At 30.8% G+C, this 22,535-nt stretch overlaps 6 protein-coding genes across 10 annotated transcripts in view; 2 read left to right on the top strand and 4 right to left on the bottom strand.

Annotated features, from left to right (window-relative positions):
- Positions 1-4,888, bottom strand: part of LOC145976006 (uncharacterized) — a 78,592-nt gene extending 73,704 nt beyond the window's left edge. The window contains exon 1 of the mRNA XM_083106826.1: positions 4,803-4,888. The gene's annotated coding sequence lies outside the window, so the exon portion shown is untranslated. The remainder of the gene's footprint in view (positions 1-4,802) is intronic.
- LOC145976015 (ribokinase) lies at positions 499-3,978 on the bottom strand. Of its 2 annotated transcripts, XM_083106850.1 has the most exons (8): positions 3,517-3,978; positions 3,317-3,430; positions 2,679-2,811; positions 2,312-2,438; positions 1,912-2,073; positions 1,564-1,655; positions 1,249-1,437; positions 499-818 (listed from the first exon to the last, which is right to left on the bottom strand). In XM_083106850.1, exons 2-8 carry the CDS (start codon positions 3,364-3,366, stop codon positions 642-644), a joined length of 930 nt encoding a protein of 309 aa, XP_082962976.1. In that variant the 5' UTR covers positions 3,367-3,430; positions 3,517-3,978; the 3' UTR covers positions 499-641. The 2 variants fall into 2 exon arrangements, with proteins under 2 accessions (XP_082962976.1, XP_082962975.1); XM_083106849.1 differs by having other exon boundaries at positions 3,317-3,978.
- Apt1 (Acyl-protein thioesterase 1) lies at positions 4,486-6,793 on the top strand. The gene is made up of 8 exons (XM_083106857.1): positions 4,486-4,678; positions 5,159-5,232; positions 5,613-5,644; positions 5,728-5,793; positions 5,900-5,947; positions 6,049-6,295; positions 6,407-6,571; positions 6,660-6,793. Exons 1-8 carry the CDS (start codon positions 4,657-4,659, stop codon positions 6,705-6,707), a joined length of 702 nt encoding a protein of 233 aa, XP_082962983.1. The 5' UTR covers positions 4,486-4,656; the 3' UTR covers positions 6,708-6,793.
- Positions 6,794-8,160: 1,367 nt separating this feature from the next.
- LOC145976003 (DNA repair and recombination protein RAD54B) lies at positions 8,161-13,703 on the bottom strand. Its single transcript, XM_083106818.1, has 13 exons — positions 13,295-13,703; positions 13,115-13,214; positions 12,945-13,037; positions 12,686-12,879; positions 12,505-12,604; positions 12,347-12,439; positions 12,187-12,283; positions 11,557-12,110; positions 10,719-11,475; positions 10,490-10,649; positions 10,270-10,396; positions 9,951-10,181; positions 8,161-9,856 (listed from the first exon to the last, which is right to left on the bottom strand). Exons 1-13 carry the CDS (start codon positions 13,588-13,590, stop codon positions 9,788-9,790), a joined length of 2,871 nt encoding a protein of 956 aa, XP_082962944.1. The 5' UTR covers positions 13,591-13,703; the 3' UTR covers positions 8,161-9,787.
- Positions 13,704-13,913: 210 nt separating this feature from the next.
- On the top strand, positions 13,914-17,027 carry Snx17 (sorting nexin 17). 2 transcript variants are annotated; one of them, XM_083106844.1, is made up of 9 exons: positions 13,914-14,130; positions 14,206-14,360; positions 14,454-14,618; positions 14,695-15,060; positions 15,153-15,246; positions 15,388-15,638; positions 15,705-15,908; positions 15,985-16,167; positions 16,247-17,027. In XM_083106844.1, exons 3-9 carry the CDS (start codon positions 14,559-14,561, stop codon positions 16,514-16,516), a joined length of 1,428 nt encoding a protein of 475 aa, XP_082962970.1. In that variant the 5' UTR covers positions 13,914-14,130; positions 14,206-14,360; positions 14,454-14,558; the 3' UTR covers positions 16,517-17,027. The 2 variants fall into 2 exon arrangements, with proteins under 2 accessions (XP_082962970.1, XP_082962971.1); XM_083106845.1 differs by having other exon boundaries at positions 13,915-14,360; positions 15,550-15,638.
- A 165-nt stretch (positions 17,028-17,192) lies between these two features.
- On the bottom strand, positions 17,193-22,421 carry Hpo (serine/threonine-protein kinase hippo). 3 transcript variants are annotated; one of them, XM_083106841.1, is made up of 10 exons: positions 22,147-22,420; positions 21,584-21,664; positions 21,325-21,505; positions 21,014-21,241; positions 20,616-20,934; positions 20,412-20,545; positions 20,157-20,319; positions 19,981-20,072; positions 19,697-19,894; positions 17,193-19,510 (listed from the first exon to the last, which is right to left on the bottom strand). In XM_083106841.1, the coding sequence occupies exons 1-10, from the start codon at positions 22,158-22,160 to the stop codon at positions 19,331-19,333; spliced, it is 1,590 nt and encodes a 529-aa protein (XP_082962967.1). In that variant the 5' UTR covers positions 22,161-22,420; the 3' UTR covers positions 17,193-19,330. The 3 variants fall into 3 exon arrangements, with proteins under 3 accessions (XP_082962967.1, XP_082962968.1, XP_082962969.1); XM_083106842.1 differs by having other exon boundaries at positions 17,193-19,489; positions 22,147-22,419; XM_083106843.1 differs by lacking the exon at positions 17,193-19,510 and adding an exon at positions 19,521-19,544 and having other exon boundaries at positions 22,147-22,421.
- Positions 22,422-22,535: the final 114 nt, after the last annotated feature.

Genomic DNA, 22,535 nt, shown 5'->3' with positions numbered 1-22,535 from the left:
GTATATAAAGCTGATTCTCGATATTTTGCAAATCAGAAATTTAATTTCTCGATATAGATATAAGCTTCTTCTAAATTTATGCTCACTTTTTGCAACATTGAAATAAATAGAATAAATATAAAATTTTGCCCTGCAACATGTTTATATTATGCTAATGTTGTTGTTTCTGTTTAATCATATCTCCGAATTCTTGTGCATGAATTCTTCATTCGCGCGACGATTGCAAAAAATTGCTATATTCGTCGACGATATTGCAAAAAATTACACAGAAGAGTTCAACGATGGACCGGTTTCCGAAACGATTGAAAAAGATTTATTTCCTATATATTATTGAACGAATAAGACATGTATATAGGGTAATTCGGCTTTCGATTATACGACGTTCTCTTAATTTTAATGCCATCGATTTAATTCGCTTCATTAATTCCACATTATGATGTAATTGTAAACACTATTTTTAAGTATTCCGGATTTTGGGATGTGGAATATATACATATATACTTTTTATACATACAATATATTTTTTATAAATTATTTTACTCCGAAAACGTCTTATATCTAAGAAGTTTTCAAGAAGATAAAATGTATATAAAATCTCTCTCTACGTTAAAACATTTTTTACTATAGTCTATACTTTTCATTTACGTGAATAGGTCTACTGGGAGATCGTTTCTCGATGGAAAACTTGCGTGAGTGCCGAATTTAAGGACGGATTGCGTGGCGACTACGCAAGCTCTTCTTATGCATTCGTCCATTGCTAAGTGCGGATGGTAAGCCTTGAAATATGCGAGCGCGCCCAAAAATGCATCCCCAGCACCCTATCGCATACAATTACACTTAGTTGGCTGGACGCAATTTCACCTTAAATACGCGTACACTATTTAAGTGAATCACTAAGGTGAATCAGCTTTTAAATTCATTCCGGAAATGGACCAGTTATTAGCTCAAAAAGTTGCAAACGGAAGTATATCGTTACACACTTTCACCTTTCAACTGTATGATCTCATAACATTAAAAGCAATCATCTATGATTTGTATAAACAGGAAGTACAGATTGAATCAATAGAAAGATACGCGTTATTTATAGCAAGTGTCCCAGAACCACTGTACGTGGTCTTAAGCAAATTATTTCATTTAAAAACCATTTCTTAAAAAAAATATGAAATTTCTTTTAAATTTAATTGATTCTAGATTCGTCATAAAATCTCCGCGACTAGTTTTGCGACACCATATATACGCGATACGTACGGTAGTATCTACCGGGTGGACCTTGGTGACAGGAATCCGCGTAACGTTTCTGTTCGCTTTCGATGCATACACAGCCCCTAGCGGTCCGAGAGTAAGGATAATCGCATTGCATCCCATAGCCAAGAGCTTATCCGCGACTTGCTGTATATTTGACAAATTTACGGGTTGAATGCCCGTTGTAACTTCTGCCTGCAAAAGGATAATGATACTCCCTTTTTACGCATTAAACATATTTAATTAATCTTTGCGCGGCACGCGTTGTTAAGAGATCATCTTTTGATCGACATTAATATCAATTGTTTGTCCTCAACGTACCTCAGTCTCATTGACGCAGAAAATATCGCTCAGTTTCAGGATTTCTGGATCAAAATTTTCCAGCGCGGGTGCCCCGTTGATAATCGAAAGTCCTATCACGTTACATGTTAAAACATTTATCTGTAGCTCAGAGTGGCGATATCGCAAGTTGAAACGATATATACTTTTTTGTTTGCGAAATTGCTTGCGTTTGAAAGATAATTTTACATACATAAAATTTAATATTATAATTGCGTAATTGTATGATATATACAATGTTGCACAAGCTCGTTTTTTAAGAACTATGATAGTTTGGCTTAGAGATATATTATCATTTATAACGAAAGAATAAAAAAAGAAAAAACAAACCGTGACCCCGATGCAACTTTAATGCATGCAGTGTAGTTTCCAGGGGAATCTCGAATTGGCATAATAAAACGCTAGCGCTCTTAATCACATCAACAGCAGAATCTGCGTGTTCTGGAGTTAAAGATTCATTTGCGCCTAACACGATAACGATACTGTTCTCCCCTGTGAACATTATTCGAATGGCATCGAGATTATTTCGGCAATGAAAATGATTATTTTAATAAAAAATTAATTAATGCTACCACTCGTTTTAGATTTACTTTAGATTCTCTGAGATTAATCTCGAAATGATTAAATACATATAATTTTAATTTTAAAACATTCTAAAAGAACCTACACATTTTACACTACAACATTTTAACGATGTAGCGATATTTTACGATATACGATAAAAACGTACCATCTTCAGTAACAGTAATAAGAGCAATACCACTATGCTTATCTTTTTGTATTTTGACGTGAGAGGCATCTACCTTTTCCTTTTTTAAAATTTCTAAATATTCCTGAGCAAAGATATCAGAACCCAACTGTGATAAGAGATAAAAAAACCATATAGAATATTGTATATCATATTTTGTAAAATATGTAACATTGTGAAAAGAATTATGACTAATTGAAGAAACTATATCATTTGGTATTACTGAGAATAGAAATAAATATGATATTAAATTAAATATCTAAAATTCTAAAAGATTACATTAGACACTAAAGTAATAAATTTTAGATAATTTTATCTAAAAAATAAATGCATATATAAATGAAAGTACTGAAGCAATAAGTGCTGTAGATCCACCAAGTTTAGCAGCTGTTATACATTGATTGGCACCTTTACCGCCATATTTCTTTTCAAATTTAGTTCCAACTATTGTTTCACCAGGTTTAGGCAACCGTGGAGAGAAACTAAAAAATAATAATAAATGTTCAAAAAGGAAGATGACATAATATCTATAATCATATATATAATTACTTATAAATGACTAACAGCACTTATTTTTACAATTACTAGTTATAGTTGCATTATAATTCATTATAATCATAAATATTATTTTATAATATATTTATTATATATTGAATATTATCATATATTATATATATTATATCATATATTAATATATATATATATATATATATATATATATATATATATATATATATATATATATGGTCCTTTTTATAATTATAACATAAAATATATTATATTAATCAAATTAGTGATTAATATAAAGTGTGATATGTTAGAATTTTTTGTATAATTTTTAATTATACAAAAAAATTCTAATATATCATGTATGTGTTAAAATACAATGTTAACTACAATCAAATTATAATGCAATTGTAAGAAATAATTGTAGCTATGCTGTCAATCACCTGTAATGTCAATCTTTGTTAAAATATCTTTACTCACCAAGTAAAATCAATCATACAAGAACCAACAACAACTATTTTTGGTGTCATATCACACGGTTATTTTAGTTTCTTTTTATGTAATATACTATAATGAGAATTCCTAAACCTGTATCTTAGAACAAATGTTTTTCAACAAAGTACAATTAAGTACAATCTTCAATAAAATATTTCAACAGCAATTACAAGATGATAACTAACTGCATTCGAAACCAATGACTCGAGTTTATCACAGTTCATCTTTATCGACGAGTCGTTATCAGTTAGAATATTTTTTTCTGTATCTATACTGTATATAACCTAACATATATAAATGTGTAAACACAAATGTAAGCATTTTAATGATGACGCAAATTGAAAGGACGAAACAAGAGGAATGCTACAAACACGTGAATTAATTTGAACCGCCGCTATTATAGCGAAAAAAAATGCATTATTTACTGCAACGTTTACCTTGACGGGAACAGGTTATTTTTTACGTTTATTATATTAAGATGAAGTTATATACTAAAAGAGGAGAGCAGAGAAGGAGAAAACACTTAGAATTTATCAAGATTTCGCATCTTGTACAAAATAAGGATTGACAACTACTATATAAATTTTGCAAATGATCAAACACTTGCATGTATACAACGAAAATATTTTAAGTGTGTGTACGATATGTCATAGATACGTCATGGGAGCATAGATGCGAAAGTGTAATGTAATTGTGGAAGAGTCGCGGAAAGTATCTAAAGTCCATGTCGCAATTACGTTCGCCATATTACGTAAAGTCCAAAATTACATGTCTTTTCGAGGCATCCCGTACAATTATTTATATATTATAGTAATTATAAGCAATCTAAGCTAAACGCTTTTGCGGTTACGTGGTTATAGTTTGACAATTCGAGTGTAACTCGATGTACTGTTGTCCGATTTAAATTTCCCGCTCTCGTGACGTATGAGTTTGTGAAACATCGTCCCATTGGTTGTTGCGTTTTCTAACGCAGCTTACGATCTCTTGACATATATTTACCTAACGACATAACGGAAAGTTTTCGAAAAGATAAGCAATTAAGGGCGGCATGTGAACCCGATATTCTTCACATGACAAACTGCCGCTTCAACCACATATTCCCTTTTATAGGTTTCATTCAAATCGAGATTTTTAGTTTCGATTATGGACCGCTTTCAAATTGACACGAGTACAGATAATTTCGCAGATAAACACCAATATAAATTAGTATTATTTTTTAGACAAGTACCAAATGTCAGTGAATCATTCTCGAGTGTCAGAGAGAGATAAGGGTTTCCACGAAATTCATCGGGAATCGACCACCGTAACGTCGTCAAAATATAGCTATGGGCAATTTTCTGCTTAGAGGTTCGTGTTTCGAGAAAAGCGCGCGAGGCTCTATTTCAATCACTTACATAAAAGAATCGAGAGAGTTATTTTAACAAATTGAAATCTGATTTCATTTGATGATACGAATCTTTTTTTAACTTACCTCAAAATGAGCCAAAGAACACCCAGGTTAATAAAAACAAACGGAAAACGGGAAAAACTCGCGCACTTATAACGTATATCTTTTATACGAATGTGCAATGATGCCAACTCTTCCGCTCCACCCACCTCTGCCAATCCTTTCCTAGAGTGCGTTCGGATATCTATCCGTGAAGTAAAGTGGCGTTTGATGGACCAATCTTAATGGAGCAGAGATTTCCTTATCAGATAGAATTTTCGAACGCACTCCTACTATGGAGAACTCGATGTAGATCGGAGAGAATTCGTATCTTTCTCTCGTTATCCTATATTTACGATTTTTACGGAATTATCACACAATTACTCGGACTTGTGTTCCAGGCCGTCCAAAAAAGAAGCAAGAGGAAATGACGAGCCCAGTCGTAATTTCGGCCACAACTAAACACACAGCAACGGTAGGTATCAGCTTAGATAATGGCTTTTTTTTGGTTATACAGTGGTAGTTCTAATTGATCATAAGTGAATTATTCCCGTACGATGCGCATATAATACTTACGGTTGTGTTTTTTTCCTGCGTAGGATCTCATTGACCAAACGCTATCTTGATGTTCCTCGATGATTATCTATTTTTTTCTTCTCTTATCTGTAAAATATGATAATTATTCATGAGTAATCTATTATCATTTTTTTACAATATCATTTTTTGACTTGTTTTAGGGAGAGAATGTTCAAAATCTAGAAAATTATAGTAAATATCTTTAAAAACGTAATATTTTTCTGAATAAAAACTTATACATTAGCTAGTTCTGTACTAAGAAATATCTGTATGTTTCAGTTAATATTTTTCCATGGATTGGGTGATACAGGGTAAGTTTTCAGTAAATATATTATAATAATATAATAATGTGTAATTTTGTTAACATTTAATATTTAACATTTATTATTTTTAGACATGGCTGGGCTAGTTCAATGGGTGCTGTACGATCCCCTCATATCAAAGTTATTTGTCCTACTGCGTATGTGTGTCTGCTCTTTTAATTTAAGCTTATTTAATTAGCACAAGCTATAAATTAATATAATCATTATAATAGTATTTTAATAAAATTACTTTAATTGTTTCAGGCCTACAATGCCAGTGACACTTAATACAGGATTTAGAATGCCTTCCTGGTAACTTTATAATTAGCAGCTTATGTTATGAATAATATATTTTCCAGAAAAACAACAAATTATTATATTTATCACATAATTACTAAAGTATATGCATTTAGGTTTGATTTACGATCTCTGGACTGCAGTGGCCCAGAGGATGAAGAAGGTATACGTAAAGCTGCTGAAACAGTTCACTCGTTAATAGCGCAAGAAGTTGCCGCTGGGATACCCACTACACGTATCGTTCTTGGAGGATTTAGTCAAGGTGGAGCACTAGCCATGTACAGTGCCCTTACATTCCCAGAGCCTTTAGCTGGTATCGTAGCTTTGTCTGCATGGCTTCCTTTACATCAAAAATTCCCGGCGGTAAATATATATAAGTTGTTACATTATATACATAATATATCTATACACATAATGTGTAATATATATGTACACATAATATTAAATAGAATTGTAATATTGAATTTTTTTCAGGAAGCAATAGGCAATAAAAACACTCCATTGTTACAATGTCACGGCGACTGCGATCCAATAGTGCCATATAGATGGGGTCAAATGACAGCATCTCTTCTCAAACAATTCATGACACAGACAGAATTTAAATCTTATAGAGGAATGATGCATACCTCTTCCGAGGAGGTAAGAACATTTCAATCAGGAAAAATAGTTATGAAGTGAATTTCCATTGTAATTTATTTTCTTTTCATAATTTTTATTGTTTTCACAGGAAATGCGCGATATAAAAAAATTCATCGAGAAGGTATTGAAGCCGTAATAAATCGAAACATGCATCGATATTTTAATGGCTACCTTCAGCATCTAATTGTATATTAAAATAAAATTATTCCAATTTTGCAATTATTTAAATTTACATAAATTGCATAAATTTTAAAGAGATTAAGTAGAAAAGGATTTAAAATCTTCTGAGATATGAGAAAGATGCATAGAAAAAAAAATATCCTTTCTAAAGGAATATACTTATTTACGATCTCTATAATTTATATCTATATATTTAAACTTCAATAGTATCTAGTGTACCAAAGCATTCATGTAGCAATACTACAAATTAATCCATGTGGTTCTTAATCCTTTTAGTATGCATCTATAATTTATTAGGCAAAAAATTATTTTAATTTGTTTAATATTTACAATGTCTAAATATATATATACATATACATATGTATGTATTAATATAAATACAAATTTATATTTATTTATAAGATCCACATTTTGACGTGGCAATACATTATTGAAAGATAATAATACTAAAGTGGTGTTAATGTTTTATTCATTCTTAGAATTTATTCTGCGACAATAGGAATAAATTTACACGTAATTTTGTGTTAGATTTAAGATAATATTAAGTTAGAATAGAAAGGCAAAGAGCTTTCTGCATTAGCTCTTTTGTCGACGAAACTTCCATCTTTTCGCGCCTATATTATGTTCAGATGAATCTTGTTTAAATACAAACAAAACACGTCCAAGAAGCACTTAAATAATTCGTATTTGAGGCAGCTGTGAACTTGTGCATTTAAATTTCTATTTCGCGTGCGATTTAAAGGTGAAATGTTGAATAATTTTTGTAGTTTGTATTGCGTAGAAGATAGTGACATAAATGTGTAGTCTGTGATTACACATTATATTGTCAAAATCTACTAATTACCATTTATACCCAATATATATAGATCAGGATTTCCTAAACTATAGGGCGAATTAACAAATTCTTTAAAAAAAAAAAAAGTGTACAAATGAAATAATTGAGTAATATTTGCAAAAATTTGCAGTTTCAGAAATAAATTCTTTCAATATGTGTATTTTTGATCACAATGAAGTAATTATCAAAAGTTTTTCAAAAAATAGACCGATTTTAAACTAATTTATGTCTAGGAAATCTTGTGATATATATTCTTAGTAAATATGATATTAATAGATTACACAAAATTATACGCTAATGTATATAAAATTATATAATACTTTTGGCTGATTTTATTATTGGTACTAACACACACTATCCAGTAGACAAATAATAAATAAATAAAGAACAATAAGCTCCGAATATTTTTCACGAGCTTTCTTTAGGAATATACTTTATAGCTAGCGACAAATAGGGCATTAGTTTGTAAGTTGTGTAACGTTTCATCTACATAAATAAAATAATTACAAATTGTAAAAAGTTATTTCTCTGAGAAGATAATAAAATCCTTATGACATGTAGACGTAGTTGTGTAGACATGTATAGTTTCGTGTAAGACTAGAAAAAAATGTCAAGTATTCACAGCTGATAAAATCAATGATGTCAGCAACTTTTCAGCCTATTCAAAACAGCCTTCGGACTGACATCTTTCTATAGTGATCAATCTATAGAATATATCAAGCGGCATATTATATTTTCTCCTACATTTTTAACAGAAGAAAACTGGTAGTGATTGAATAAAAACAAGAGGTTATAAATTTTTGATAAACTGCAGATTTTTAATATTACTTTAAATAGACTCTTCTGTTAATTATGGCGCATACAGATTCCTTTATCTTGACCACTCTAAATAATGGAATACAAAAAGTGGTACTCAATAAACCTGCCAAAAAGAATGCAATTTCGATCCCGGTAAACGCAAATATATAATAATTCCTAAATTTCATACAATAAAGTACAAATAATGTAAATAATTGCATATTTATTTCTTATCCATAGATGTATAAGGAATTAACAATACTTTTAAACGAATCTGCCAACAACAATAAAGTATTAATATTTGCATTGACAGCAAACGGAGATTTCTTTAGTAGTGGCAACGACATGAGCACTATGATGGACGTAACTCCTACTATTATTGAAAATGCAAATTCGACTGTTAAGTAAGACCAGTATTATATGAAAATTTATATATAATGCATATTTCTATAAATATATAGAAAATAAGTTTATATAAATATATCTTGCAGGGATTTTATTGATGCAGTAATCATGTATCCGAAACTTTTGATAGCTGTTGTAAATGGACCAGCAATAGGAATAGCATCCACAATATTAGGGCTCTTTGATTTAGTATATGCTTCAGATAAGGTACTTAAAAATAACATTTTACATAATATATCAAAGCAATCTTTTAAATAATAAATAATATATAACTGCTAAATATATATTATATAAATTGTAGGCATATTTTCATACACCGTTTAGTTCTTTGGGTCTTGTCGCTGAAGGATGTTCTACATATACATTCCCTAAATTATTTGGACATTCCAAAGTATGATATATTTCATTGCAAATTATTATGAAGACTCTGCAGTTTTTCTTTTCATAAAAATAGTAAAAAGAGAAAGAATAATATTTCAATATTATATATGTAAATATATTTAGGCTGGAGATATGTTGTATCTGGGCTATAAAATGAATGCTAAAGAAGCTAAAAAGTATGGATTAGTTAGCAAAGTATATAATCATGATTCTCTTGAAGAAGTATGGGATGATTTGAATAAAATATCTAAGCTTTCTTCAGAGGTATTATTTTTACTTATAATATTTCTTGCAAAATGATATATACTGCAAAGCCTTAATAATGAAAAAAAACTAATTAAGTACATATTTATTTCAGTCAATATTGGCAACAAAGCGATTGATGAGCAAATGGAATAGAGAGATTTTATTAAAAGTTAATGCAGAAGAAATAAAAGAATTGAAAAAACGATTTGAGTCTCCTGATCTAATTGAAAGAATTGTAAATTTCTTATCACGAAAAAGTAAGTTTTAAAATAGCAATTAAAATGAGATAATATAACAATTATAATTATATAATTACAATTATAATTTGTTATTCAATATGATTTAATAATAACAATATAATTTCTTAATTCCTAACTAGTTTGTGTAGAATTTTTAAATATAAATGTTATATAATCACTTGCTTCTGTTAACATCATGTCCTGTAATTTATATACATATGAACACTAACTTTTAAAACTTTAGAAACACTAACTTATTTCTTAGTTATTTGTAATAATTTAAACAGTTTATTACCTGCATAATGTCAAGTGGAATTGGTTGTTTATAATGTTGCCAATCTCGAAGCTGATTTATAGTTAAATTTTGTCGACCTGGTTTATCATCCGATATAGACTGACAATCCTTCATCTCGTTATCGTTTGATTCTTCGGAAGACGTTATATGTCCATTATCTTGATCAGTACAAGAACAATTCAATAAATCATGTGTTAATGAAATTGTATCAGTTGTCAGTGTAAATAGGTCCTAAAAAAGTAAAAATATTTCGAATAATGTATAACTTTTGTATAATTATCAAAGCTTTTTTTTCGTTATTCTTTTTTTCAAAAAATACCTTTAATTCTGCAGTTGATAATTTTAAAGACCCCAAATGATTTAGATCCACCACAGACTCACTCAGACTAGCTTTGCTAATTTGTCTTTGATATATCTTTTCTTCTATTGTACCTGTTGTCAATAATCTACAAATTTTTGATTAGGATTAGATTACAAATTTTTATTAAATAATATATTGTTATATATATTAGTATTACAACATTCATGTTTATACAAACCTATAAATATAAACATTCTTTTTTTGCCCATCTCTCCAAATCCTTGCCATAGCTTGCACATCAGACGCGGGATTCCAATCAGAATCAAATAATACAAGTCTAGATGCTCCAGGTAAATTCAAACCGACACCACCCGCCTTGGCACTTAGCAAAAGAATTTCTGCAAATATTATTTTGATGTAATACCTACTCAATTATTATTAAGAAGATATATTATTTTTGTACTTACTGCTATTATCTGATCGCGTATTAAATTGTTCGATTATTTTCGATCGTGTAGAGCTTGAAATAGTGCCATCCAATCTTAAGAATTTTAATCCCTCTATATTGCATATAGTTTCAAAAAGATCAAGTGTCTGTGTATAATAGGAAACTAATACCAATTTCTCGTCGGTTTTTTTCAAATTTCTCATCAATACTTGTACAATTGTGATCTTTCCACAATATTTTATAAAATTTTTGTCCTGTTTCAACTGTATTGTACATATTGCCTTTGACAAAGTTTCGCGTAGCGTATTTTCATTATCATTTATAAACAAGTTTGGATGATTACAAATTTTTTTAAGAGCAATAATAATAGACAAATGAGTATGATTTTTATCTTGTAGACAAGTTTTGTTAAACCAAGCATCAGTAACAAGAGAATACAAATCCATCTGTTCACTGGTTAAAGAGCAAAATAGAACTATTTCGTATTTACATGGCAGATATTTATTTATTGTGTTTTGTGTACGTCTCAAAATGAAAGATTTGGTGCGTTCATGTAATTCCGTAGCTCTTTCAGATCCCAAACTCAGGACATTCTCATCAGCATTAGGGCATTGAGATGCGACAATAGGATCTTCATAATAATTCTTATATTCAAGAGGAGAACCAAGAATGCCAGGATTAACAAAATCAACCAATGTATAAAATTCTTTCAAATCATTTTGTATAGGAGTACCGGTTAACATAATCCGTTTTTTACAATTGATCTCGTGTAAAAGCTAAAAAATATGCACACAATAATGCATAAATCTACATGTATTTATACTTGTATATAAATATGTAAATGAAATGATGATTACTTTTGCTGCTTTTATGTTGCTATTTTTCAGCCTGTGGCCTTCATCGCACACAAGTAAGTCAAAGGTAATCTCATTAATTTCTACATGAGATTTAACAAGCATTTCATAACTAATAATCAATACTGAATTTCTTGGATGCTTGATAAAATCCTTAGGTCTATTTTTTCCATCTACAACATATGGAGATATTCTGTGACAGCCTAACCATTTCCTGAATTCCTTGTCCCAATTATTGCATAAGCTGCGAGGTGTTATTATCAATACCCGTCTTACAATTGGTTTGCCATATGGACCTTTCTTCAACATTGTCCAAATTAATGTAATACATTGTAAGGTTTTGCCAAGGCCCATCTCATCTGCCAAAATTGCACCAAAATAATCTGGCACTTTTAGCCCCATTAAGCATTCATAAAGAAATACAATTCCATAACGCTGATGTTCTCTAAGTTTTGCTGTTAAGCAGAAATCCACCGAGACTTTTTGCTCCTCATGGCTTATACATGCAGAAGTATTCATACATGGCATCACTAAGGGTTCGCAATTCATTACTAGTCCTTTAATATAAATATATCAATAAATATTAATAATCTTTATAATGATTTAAGTCACTCTTTTATAAATATGTAGCACCTTTTGTAAATGCATTTGTTGATGCTTCAATTTTTTCTTGCATCACTTTTTCTACAGTTTCCTCAACATGCTCCTCTTGTGACACTTTATCTATAATCTAAAATTTAATCAGATTTTTGCATATAACATTACATAAATGAGCATTGATACCGACTCTTACCTCAATTTGTTTATTTCCAATAATTAATCTAGAACCTTCTACTGCACTATTCGGATTGATTGTTTTTTTTCCCATAACTTTCCCATCAAAATCCTATTATATAAAAAATATTAAAAACAATCTCCAAGTTAAAAATTTATAATTAATATATTAAGTACCTTAAGAATTGCACTTTCTCCAATTATTTCCAACAAACCGTCACCATCCCATGTTTTGTTTTTCTTTGAAGTTATTTGACCATACATCACATTGAAGATGCTATAACAATATCTATTTAGTGGTATGTACAATAATTAAAAATTAAGTAATTTTAATATTTATTTTCCAAAAAAAACTTACATTTTTGATATCTTTGTTGGGGATGAATTTGTAGTAGATGTTTCCTCTCTATAAACTGGAGCCTCAGCATCTTTTTTTGGCAAAATTGATATATATCCAGTAGATGCTTTAAACTTCTTTTGTGGTGGTTCCTCTATTCTTTCTTTGGAATGCTCTTCTGGTATAGATGACTTTTGTGACACTTGATCTTTAATCTGAAATGTTTTGTTAAATTTTTTATAAATTTTATAAATATAAGTATTTAATAACAAACTCTTACCTCAATCTGTTTATTTCCAATATTTAATCTAGAACCTTCTACTGTATCACTTGGATTGATTGTCTTTTTTCCTATAACTTTGCCATCCATATCCTTTTATAAAATATTTTCTATTATAAAAAGTATTAAAATCTCTAAATTACAAAATTTGCAACTGATATATTAATTACCTTAAGAATTGCGCTTTTTCCAGTTATTTCTAAGAAACCATCGCCGTCCCATGTTTTATGTTTTTTCGAAGTTACTCTACCGTACATCACATTAAAAATGCTGCAAGAGATATTAATATTTATTTATACAAGAGGCAGATTTTAAAATTAGTGGTTTAATATCTATTTTAATATATTTACATTTTCGATTCTGTTTGCGGCAAATCATTAATTGAAGTATTCTTCTCGTAGACGGATGAATTGACATCTTGTTTCTTTGATACATTATTTTTCACTTCAATATTATCACAAGTGACCTCGTTCTCTGGACTTGCCTTTTCGAAAATGCTTAAAAGTTGTGCGTTGCTTCTAAAAGGTTTTCTCATAGAATCATTTGGTGCCTCTTGGTTCGTGTTTACATTATCTTCTTCGATGTTCATTCGCGATTGAACAATTAAAGGGGATATAAATCCCTTCACCGACTTGTTTCGATACATTATTACTTAAATCGAGATTAATCCACACGACACAATTTAACGACCGAAGGCGGGAAACTGATTCAACTGAAATCGAATTTGCGCATAGCGGCATATCGAGTTACCGAGTGTGCATCGAAGTAAATAATACAAGATGATCGACTTGGCATTACAAATATTTCGAAAAAATCTCCGTCTTTTTTCCTGATTGGCCAATCAGTATTTCCACAGCACGAGCCATCCAATCACCGTGCACCTGCGCGAACACAGTTGCGCGCGCGAACTGTCATCTGCGCGTGCCGTCACGTGGTCGTGTTTGTCACGTTGGATGCGTGATTGGTCTACCCCTTCGTATGGCACGCGAATCCTATTCGCGACAGTCATGTGGATAACTGTGACGTGAATCTCGCTCGCGGTGCAGCAGCCGCGATCCGTCGTGGGATTCAAATGCGTGTCAGTAATAATAATCGCGTGAAACATAATGCGCGAGTGGGCGTGTGTGGTCGATTAGGTTCCCTGTCACGTATGCGGTCCCACAAACGACGAGTCTCACAGCGATATGTGAGTAGATCTTGGAGCGACGTAACAAATATTGGAGAAATCCGCGATTCCTACAGTGATTTTGTGATTATTAAGCTATCGCTTTCTATGATCTTCCGAGAGAGAGAGAGAGAGAGAGAGAGGAGAGAGTCGTGATCCGTGTCTCGAGTCCATCCTTTTTAGGGAATGACATACATTTGGATACGATTGAATCGGATGCTGTTCGGGAACGTTCTTCTGTAGCGAATGATGTAACTCACAATTTAGGAACTTATATAGAAGGACTTTATTCCAGCAAGATTCTCGGCGCTCTTTTTTGCTTAATGCTTTCTCTTTCTTCACAGATGCTGCTGTACCAATGAAGATATCTCAAAGTTAATAAACTTTAGCTATAGGTAATGTGATTTCTTCATGGTATTTGTTATTTTTTGCTGAACTGTTATTTCAAGATGCATTTTTCTATACCTGATACTCAAGAATTTACTGATGGAGCTGGGAATACATATATTGTAATTATCTATTAAATATTTTATTGTACATTATACTTGACTAATTGTATATAATATTCAATATCTCAAACTGTAGGGATACAATATTCATATCAATGGTTTATTTCACTGTACTGTGAGATATAAACAGCTGTACAATTTGCATGTACAACTCTCTAAAGATCTTGACATGTCATTGCCTATATTTCCTCCAAAAAAGTTTTTTCCTTTGACACCTAATCAGCAAGAGGAGCGACGGTTAGCTTTGGAAAAATATATTCAGTCAATTGGTCAAAACGTAGCCATAAACAATTCTGAGATATTAAATGGATTTTTATTAAATGCTCAACAAGAAACTGTAGGTGACTTGTCTGAAACTGAAACTTTAGATATATTTCTCATGAATGGATCAAAAATTTCATTAAATGTTTCTACAGGAGAATATTCTGGTGGAATTTTAAAGGTATATTTTAGTAATTATGTAATTTATATATTTTTTACATACATGACATAATTATGAAAATATTTCCACATATGATTTTTTGTTCTTTACAGAAAGTGTATAAACATATAAAGTTAATAGAAAAATATCACTCCTATTTTGCCCTATTTGTTATTATACAAGATGAATTATCTAGTAATATAAAAAGTGAGTGTATGTCTTTATAATATTCTATTGATACACATAAATATATATTTTTCTTTTTTTATATATATTTGTATATATTTTTATTTTTATATATATTTTTCTTTTTTCTTGTTTATATTAAAATATGTATTGTGTCCTCAGTATTGCGGAAATTACAAGATTTTGAGTCACCTTTTATAACGTACAAATATATGAGTTCTATGGGTGCAAAAATTGTTCTCAGAAAAAGTTATTGGGATACAACATATGACCTTGAGTTATTGAACGATCCAGTTACTCTGAATTTATTATATGTTCAAACAGCTGCGGAAATTTGCAGTAGATGGATACTGACTAATAAGGACACACAATATCATTTGGAAAACTTGCAAAAATCCGGAAACAAAATAGAAGTATGTTTATTATAAAAAAACTAATAACACTTTTAAGAGATTTATTGTATATCTTTATTATTTCAGTACTTGAATGTAGCTCGTTATTTAAAATATTATGGCTACATACAATTTGCACCATGCTATTGTGATTATCCTCAACATGGTTCAAGAGTATTACTTGCTATAGGTGGAAATGAATTAAATTTACGCATTTTATCATCCGAAGAGCATGAAATTGTATTTAAGGTTTCGCGAATGCGATGCTGGCGTATTACCACTATACAAAATGTAAGTGTACTATGAATACTTTAATGAAAAAACTCGTTGATTCGTTAAATTATGAATTATCAATGAATGCATTTAGGGAACGGACCATCCTGAAGATAATTACGAGTGCAGTCTGGAATTATCCTTCGAATATCTAATTGCTAGGAACAAATTGCAATGGATTACTATTGTTTCTGAGCAAGCGATTTTAATGTCCGTTTGTCTGCAAGCTATGATCGATGAGTTGTTACAAAAATGTGTAGTGGGCAGCAGAATTCAGGTTGTTATATAAATCATTTCAACTTATAATAAATGCTTAATCGATTTTTTTAATTTTAAAATATATATGATATTTACAGGTAGAATCTGGAAAATCTTGGACATATATTATGAGGGACGGCCAAAGTCGTATCAGTATGGGATCGCCTTTGCGAGAATGTGCCAATAATAATCATTCACCTAAATCAGGACCAATTATAAAAAAACTCGCTAGTAAATGGTCGGCTGTGACGTCGAAAAAATCGAATGAGTCAGCTGTTGATAAGACTCATACAACATGCCCAACAACTAATGACTTTGATATTGTGGAAAATAATGTTTTTCGAATGATAGGAGATGAAGATTTATAAGTCAAATAATTTTTTATGGAGATTGAGATATAAGCCCAATGATAAGAAAAATAACAGGGTATGCCTTATCTAAGTAACCTTTTCAAAGATATATTTTGTAATACCTACAAATCAGTAAGTTTCCAATTTAAAATTAACGAGAAGTGACTATTAAGACTAATTAATTGTTGAACTATGCATATTTAGTGTCTTCTGTATCAATATATGATTAAAATGCATTTATATTTATTGATAACTTTACATAAAATATCCATTATACTTTTATATACCGTCCAATTACAATAATAATCATTCTAATGCAAGTTGAAAATTAACTTGAGTCAAAACTGTGCTTGAATTACAAGCATAATATTGGGTACAAAGTACTTAATGAAAGAATATATATATATGTATATATAAACGATAAATACTAAATCAAATTCTGAGAGATCAAATGTGTGTATATATATATATGTAATTTTTATATTGTGGTTTATTATTGTTATTAAACAAGATTACTTAAAAAGCAGTATGTTAATACTTGTTTTCATTAATTACCTTAAACAAAACTATTAATAATATATCTTAATAATATATCTTTAATGTGTTAAATAGCAATCATTTTATATGTGGTGAGTTACCTTCTATTATCTATCAGATTATATTTTGTTTTGCTAAATCATTCACTCGAGAAACATACTTCTGCCTTCAGTCTCTATATTTCAGCCAAACACTGTAAATAGATTGTACAATACACAATATATGAATGTAAAATCATAAAACTGTCATGATTAAATATGAGATACAAAGCCATACTTTAAAGTGGGAAAATAAAAATGTAATATATGAATACATACATAGATATATATGTATATATATGTATGTATGCATGTATGTATATGTATGTATATATTTTGTCCTATCAAATATGTAAATATAAATCCCCGTATGAAAAGTGATTGCATATTAAGGCTAGATAACTGACAATCGTCTAGAAAATGCATGCTCCTCTATGACACTTTCGCTTTAGTCTCTGTTTTTTTTTTGTCCGATCTGTTCCAAAATACACAGTACATAATGTTAGTAGATATGTTAAAAAAATGTTTAAATTTTAAAGATTTTACAACATAAATTGTAAAAATATGAAATTTATAAATTGACATGTATTTGTATAAATTTTTACAAATTCATAATTTTATATAAGAATGCAATTTCCTTTATCCCCATATTCTGATGCATTATATGAAACATGAAATAATAAAAGATAACTATGATTTTAACAGACATTAAAAAGACTGAACATACACGAGCACTTAAATTATTTAAAACAGAATTCAAAAAATTTTTAATGTATATATAATACATGCATATAAAATGATTTAGAATATGTTGTTTGTGGAGCAATTTAATTATCTTTTGCTTAAAACCTCATTAGTATTACATGATCAAGATTATAGATAATATATGCTTCAAACTCGGACCTTATTTCGCTGACAATGTGCATACTTTCTATATCAAAAATATGTTGTTATTCTGTCTTATTATTTTCTAAAAAAGAAAATTAAGATCAGTTCTGGCTATAGCGTTTAAATATAATTCTATTTCCGCGCTACTTGCAAAATAGCCCAACGTCAGCAAGGAATTACTCCATTACAGTTACTTGCCATATGTACGTATTAATGGCACAAATATATTCGTTTTGCAGCTAATAATAAAAAAATATGCAGTGAATAATTTTAATGTTTTACATATAAAATCATTACTGTAAGGCGTTATACTATACAATTCTAAAATACCATTATTAGAGTGGAATTTGATAAATTTCAGTTTCAACAATTTTCATATTGCAATAAAGTAAATTAAAGCATATTGAGAATACTTTCTAATACGGAAGACTAATACTAGTAAGTTCCTTTATGAAATATTTCATTATAATGCAGCATTATTTTTACCACAGTACTGCATATCGAAGAACACTATTTGTTATTTTAGAATTATGTAATCATGTATGATTCTTGCAACTCAAAAATCTAATAAATCTAATCATTTTTAGAAAATTGACATAAACTAGAGTTAGTATACAAATAAGAAGAGAGAAAGAGAGAGAGAGAGAGAGTCTAACTATGGCAGTAGAATAAAAAGTAAATTAAATTTTACAGCCTTTACTTATTTCAAATTGTCATGATTAGATATAGGACATTCACATTCAAAATCATTCAAATGCTTGGGCGTTTAAGTGCATTTTGTGAATGCATTTCACACAAATAATCTTTTTAATGCAATATTCTGAGTAAAATGGCATTGCAGATGACTAGCTAGCATGTGACGATACGATTTTCACATATATAATATAAAATTTCTCGATAAAAACGATTGTAATCCTGATGCCTTTCTCTTGTAACCCTATTGCATTCTTTTTATTTTCTAACGACCCTATAAGAGTCTTATAATATTTCTATAAGAATAGGAGATATATTTAACAGTATAGATATAAACATAATACAAAAATTAAGTATAATGATTGTTTCTTCACCTAAATTATGTAAAATAATTTACATTGATGACGTGAGGCTATTAGCTATTACTAGCTATGATATCCCAGGTTCATAAAGAAAAGAAACATTGTGATTTGTGAGTAAACAGGAAACATTCAACGATCACTACATGTTTTCTGTCCATTTATGAGGTAAATATTCACGGAGTGTGAGAACAATGTTCTTTTCTTTAATGAAACCAAGGACGACGCGAATAAAATCTATCCATTTTATACAACTGTACACCCTTTGTCTATCCCTTTATCATCACTTATTCGCGTGGAGAAGAAAACCAACTCTGTTAGAAATTCTGTTGACGTTTCCGTTTAGTGTCCATGGCATCGAGAATAGGCTGTCTCTTTGTTTGATACCTTTTTCTTAACTCGTCGATCTCCCGTTCCATTTCTGCATCCAGACTAGCCATTCGTTGCTGCAGTTCCTCGTAGGAGAGAAACTTCAGCTGCAGGATATGGTTGTTTCTCTATATATATTCAAGTTTTCTTTTTTTATAATGCCTAAAGTGGCATTACTTCAAATAATTTAGTAGTAGAAAAGATGCGAATTATATATATTGTTACAAAACAACAACGGAAAAGAATACTTTTAGACTTATATTATTGATAATATATATCATAGAAATATTGTATTTGAAAAAAGTTCTACTTACAAACTCGAAATCACGTTCTGAGAAGACGTTTTGGAATTTTGATATGTTGTTATGAGGCTGTTCTGGCACAGGATGAGATATCTGATTCTGTAATTGTAGTTGTAAATGACTTTGAAATCTTTGAGATTCAGTTGGACTTTGAAGCTCCAATCTATTAGCATTTTCCGAATTTTGTGCTCCCAACATTTGTCCGTTACCCTATAATGGTAATATCATTTGAGATTTTTAACTAAATTATATACACTTAGATATAGTTTTAAATAAATATAAAGTTAAAAGATTACTTTTCCAATTTCAGGTGCTTCTTTCTTATCAAAATGATCTAAGAATAACGGTCGATATTTCTTGCCAGATTCCACAGAACCAGTATTATGTCCTGAAAAAAATATTAAAATTAGTCGTGTATTATTATTTTAGATTAAAATCTTGATATCATCAAGATTGATAAAAAGTTACTAACTTTTCATGGTAGCTTCGGTATCTGTGTCGCTATTGATAACCATAGTACCCAAGTCCGGCATGGCCGAAACTAAAGTACCCGTGTCTGGAAGATCATGACTCGGCACTAAAGTCCTACTATCATCTGGTAATGGTTTCATAGTTCCACTGCAGTCATCCTCATCCTTACAACAGAGCATATATGTATATGTATGTATGTACATATATTATTTTTGTATATATATATTATTTTTGTAAATTAATTTTAGACAATTACCGAATCTTCCGTCTGATTCTGACTTTTAATCGCAACATTGTTTATGACATGAGCTCTATGTGCGCTTTGCTTCTCTCGTATTTCATGGGCATCGGCAATCATTTGACTCAAAATACTTGGTTGCTTAGCATTACCTGCAATTACACATCGATTAGTAAGAAGTCATAATGTAAGTCCTCTCTCTTTGATCTCTTTTTTATTTACGTATGAATTCGTGCTGTAAAAGCTCAGTCGCCGTGGCTCTTTCTTCGGGATTTTTTACAAGGCACCCACTGACAAAATCGATAAATTCTGGACTCCATTGGTCAGGTTCTCTAAAACTAGGTGGTGGCTTAGTCGGAATCATAAATATCGCTCTCATTGGATGTATGTCGCCGTATGGCGGCTTGCCCTCGGCCATCTCCAAGGCTGTTATTCCTAGAGACCATATATCAGCCACGCAATCGTAACCAATTTCTTGTATTACTTCCGGTGCCATCCAAAATGGCGTACCAATGACTGTATTACGTTTAGCCATAGTATCCTGCAAGTATTTGGATTAGAGATTTGACTTGATTATAAATTTCTTTTTTAACTCGATGAAAAGTCCTCTTATAACATACCGTTAATTGACCTGCTACACCAAAATCAGCCAATTTTGCATGGCCTTCATTATTAAGAAGGATATTTCCAGCCTTAATGTCCCTATGAATTTTTCTTCTCAAGTGAAGATATTCCAATCCTTTCAGAGTGTCGCTTAGGATTGTTGCAATCTCATCCTCCTGAAGGGTTTTCTTTCTTAACCTCATGATATCACTAACAGAACCAGCTCCACAATATTCCATCACGATCTAAAAGTTAAAGTTATATTAGCACATTTTTTAATCATTCACCATTAATTTTAATAATTCGAAGTAGATTATGACCAATTTACCCATAAATCTGTATTCTTAAAATAACTTCCATAATATTTAACAACATATGGAGAGTCACATTGTTGCATAATTGATATTTCCTTAATAATCTCCTGCAAATCGGTATCGACAGGTACTTGCTTGATTGCAAGCACCTGTCCACTCTCCTTATGCAATGCTTTATAAACTGATCCATAAGATCTGTATAGATAAATATATTTAGAAATAACAGAGAAAGATTCATCACACCCTTTGTCAAAAATATCATTATAAATTTACCCTTCTCCTAATTTGCATATAATATCAAACACTTCTTCCGGCTGTCTTGTCAGACTTTCCTCCGATAACTTTTTTAATTCACTGAAAAGGAAATAATAATAATAACATAGAAATATATTTCTTAGATTTAAACATCATATCTCGGATTCCACTATGAGTCTTCGAAGAATTTCTGTTCATTTTATTTTGGAGATATATTTTTGGCACAAGATTTAATTGAATTATTTGGAAATCTCTCAGCAATTTAATCCATTCGTTAAATAGACAGTGCGCTTTTTTATTTCGGTGCAAGATTGAAAAATCTCTCTTCATAGTTCAGCAAGATTAATTCAGCGCACGAAAGATCTTAAAAGGGGTTATTCAACACGATAAATAATTTCGAATGATCTCCGTTGCAGGTTAACAAAGGGACAAAGAGTCGGGTCGACTGTCACGGATTCGTAACCGATCATTCGCCGCTAAAAATTCATCGTTGTTGCTATAAATAATTCCTAAAGAGACAAATCGGCAGCGGATCGTGCGTCGCTGAGAAAAAAAACGCAGAGTAAAAAACAATCGGATACCTCTTAGAAGACATCTTCGCGTTCGATGTCAGATCGCGTGGAGATCTTGAATAAAAAAGCACGCGCGGTTATTTATAGAAAACGTTAGCAACATAAACGCGGACGTCAGGTGATTATCATGCCGTGCGCGGAGGTAACATGGCCAATTAAAAATAGAGGCATTACATTTTTGTCAATAAATTAAAATATAACCGCACAACCGAAATATCGAAAACCTTCAGCCATCGTAGATGGTGCGGTCGACGGTCGACCAAGGGTTCGCGAACGCATTAAAATAGCACGCGGCGGCCCTCAGGTCCGTTTTACACCGACGATTTTTTTTCAAGAATACCGAGCGTAAATGTCGCGGATTGAGAAAACTAAACGAGATGCAAGATTCGACCATGGAT

The sequence above is a fragment of the Camponotus vicinus genome, unplaced genomic scaffold, assembly GCF_025532165.1.
Source record: "Camponotus vicinus isolate PSW18456_S1 unplaced genomic scaffold, iyCamVici1.0 SCAF_8, whole genome shotgun sequence".
NCBI lineage: Eukaryota > Metazoa > Arthropoda > Insecta > Hymenoptera > Formicidae > Camponotus > Camponotus vicinus.
This window is presented reverse-complemented; position numbering and strand designations above follow the sequence as displayed.

What these genes read in the sequence shown, in the direction of transcription:
- LOC145976003 (XM_083106818.1), bottom strand. Translation starts at nt 13,590, where the DNA reads ATGTATCGAAACAAGTCGGTGAAGGGATTTATATCCCCTTTAATTGTT. An exon ending in TATCAACTGCAGAATTAAAG is followed by an intron (nt 10,182 to 10,269) that starts GTATTTTTTGAA and finishes TTACTTTTTTAG; the next exon opens with GACCTATTTACACTGACAAC. An exon ending in TTCCACTTGACATTATGCAG is followed by an intron (nt 9,857 to 9,950) that starts GTAATAAACTGT and finishes TATAAATTACAG; the next exon opens with GACATGATGTTAACAGAAGC.
- Snx17 (XM_083106844.1), top strand. Translation starts at nt 14,559, where the DNA reads ATGCATTTTTCTATACCTGATACTCAAGAATTTACTGATGGAGCTGGG. An exon ending in ATTATCTAGTAATATAAAAA is followed by an intron (nt 15,247 to 15,387) that starts GTGAGTGTATGT and finishes TTGTGTCCTCAG; the next exon opens with TATTGCGGAAATTACAAGAT. An exon ending in TAGTGGGCAGCAGAATTCAG is followed by an intron (nt 16,168 to 16,246) that starts GTTGTTATATAA and finishes TGATATTTACAG; the next exon opens with GTAGAATCTGGAAAATCTTG.
- LOC145976015 (XM_083106849.1), bottom strand. Translation starts at nt 3,366, where the DNA reads ATGACACCAAAAATAGTTGTTGTTGGTTCTTGTATGATTGATTTTACT. An exon ending in TGTATGATTGATTTTACTTG is followed by an intron (nt 2,812 to 3,316) that starts GTGAGTAAAGAT and finishes ATTATTTTTTAG; the next exon opens with TTTCTCTCCACGGTTGCCTA. An exon ending in TCTGCGTCAATGAGACTGAG is followed by an intron (nt 1,438 to 1,563) that starts GTACGTTGAGGA and finishes ATCCTTTTGCAG; the next exon opens with GCAGAAGTTACAACGGGCAT.
- Apt1 (XM_083106857.1), top strand. Translation starts at nt 4,657, where the DNA reads ATGGGCAATTTTCTGCTTAGAG. An exon ending in AAAGTTATTTGTCCTACTGC is followed by an intron (nt 5,794 to 5,899) that starts GTATGTGTGTCT and finishes TAATTGTTTCAG; the next exon opens with GCCTACAATGCCAGTGACAC. An exon ending in TACATCAAAAATTCCCGGCG is followed by an intron (nt 6,296 to 6,406) that starts GTAAATATATAT and finishes AATTTTTTTCAG; the next exon opens with GAAGCAATAGGCAATAAAAA.
- Hpo (XM_083106841.1), bottom strand. An exon ending in GTGTAGCAGGTCAATTAACG is followed by an intron (nt 20,935 to 21,013) that starts GTATGTTATAAG and finishes AAATACTTGCAG; the next exon opens with GATACTATGGCTAAACGTAA. An exon ending in AAGCACCTGAAATTGGAAAA is followed by an intron (nt 19,895 to 19,980) that starts GTAATCTTTTAA and finishes TTACCATTATAG; the next exon opens with GGTAACGGACAAATGTTGGG.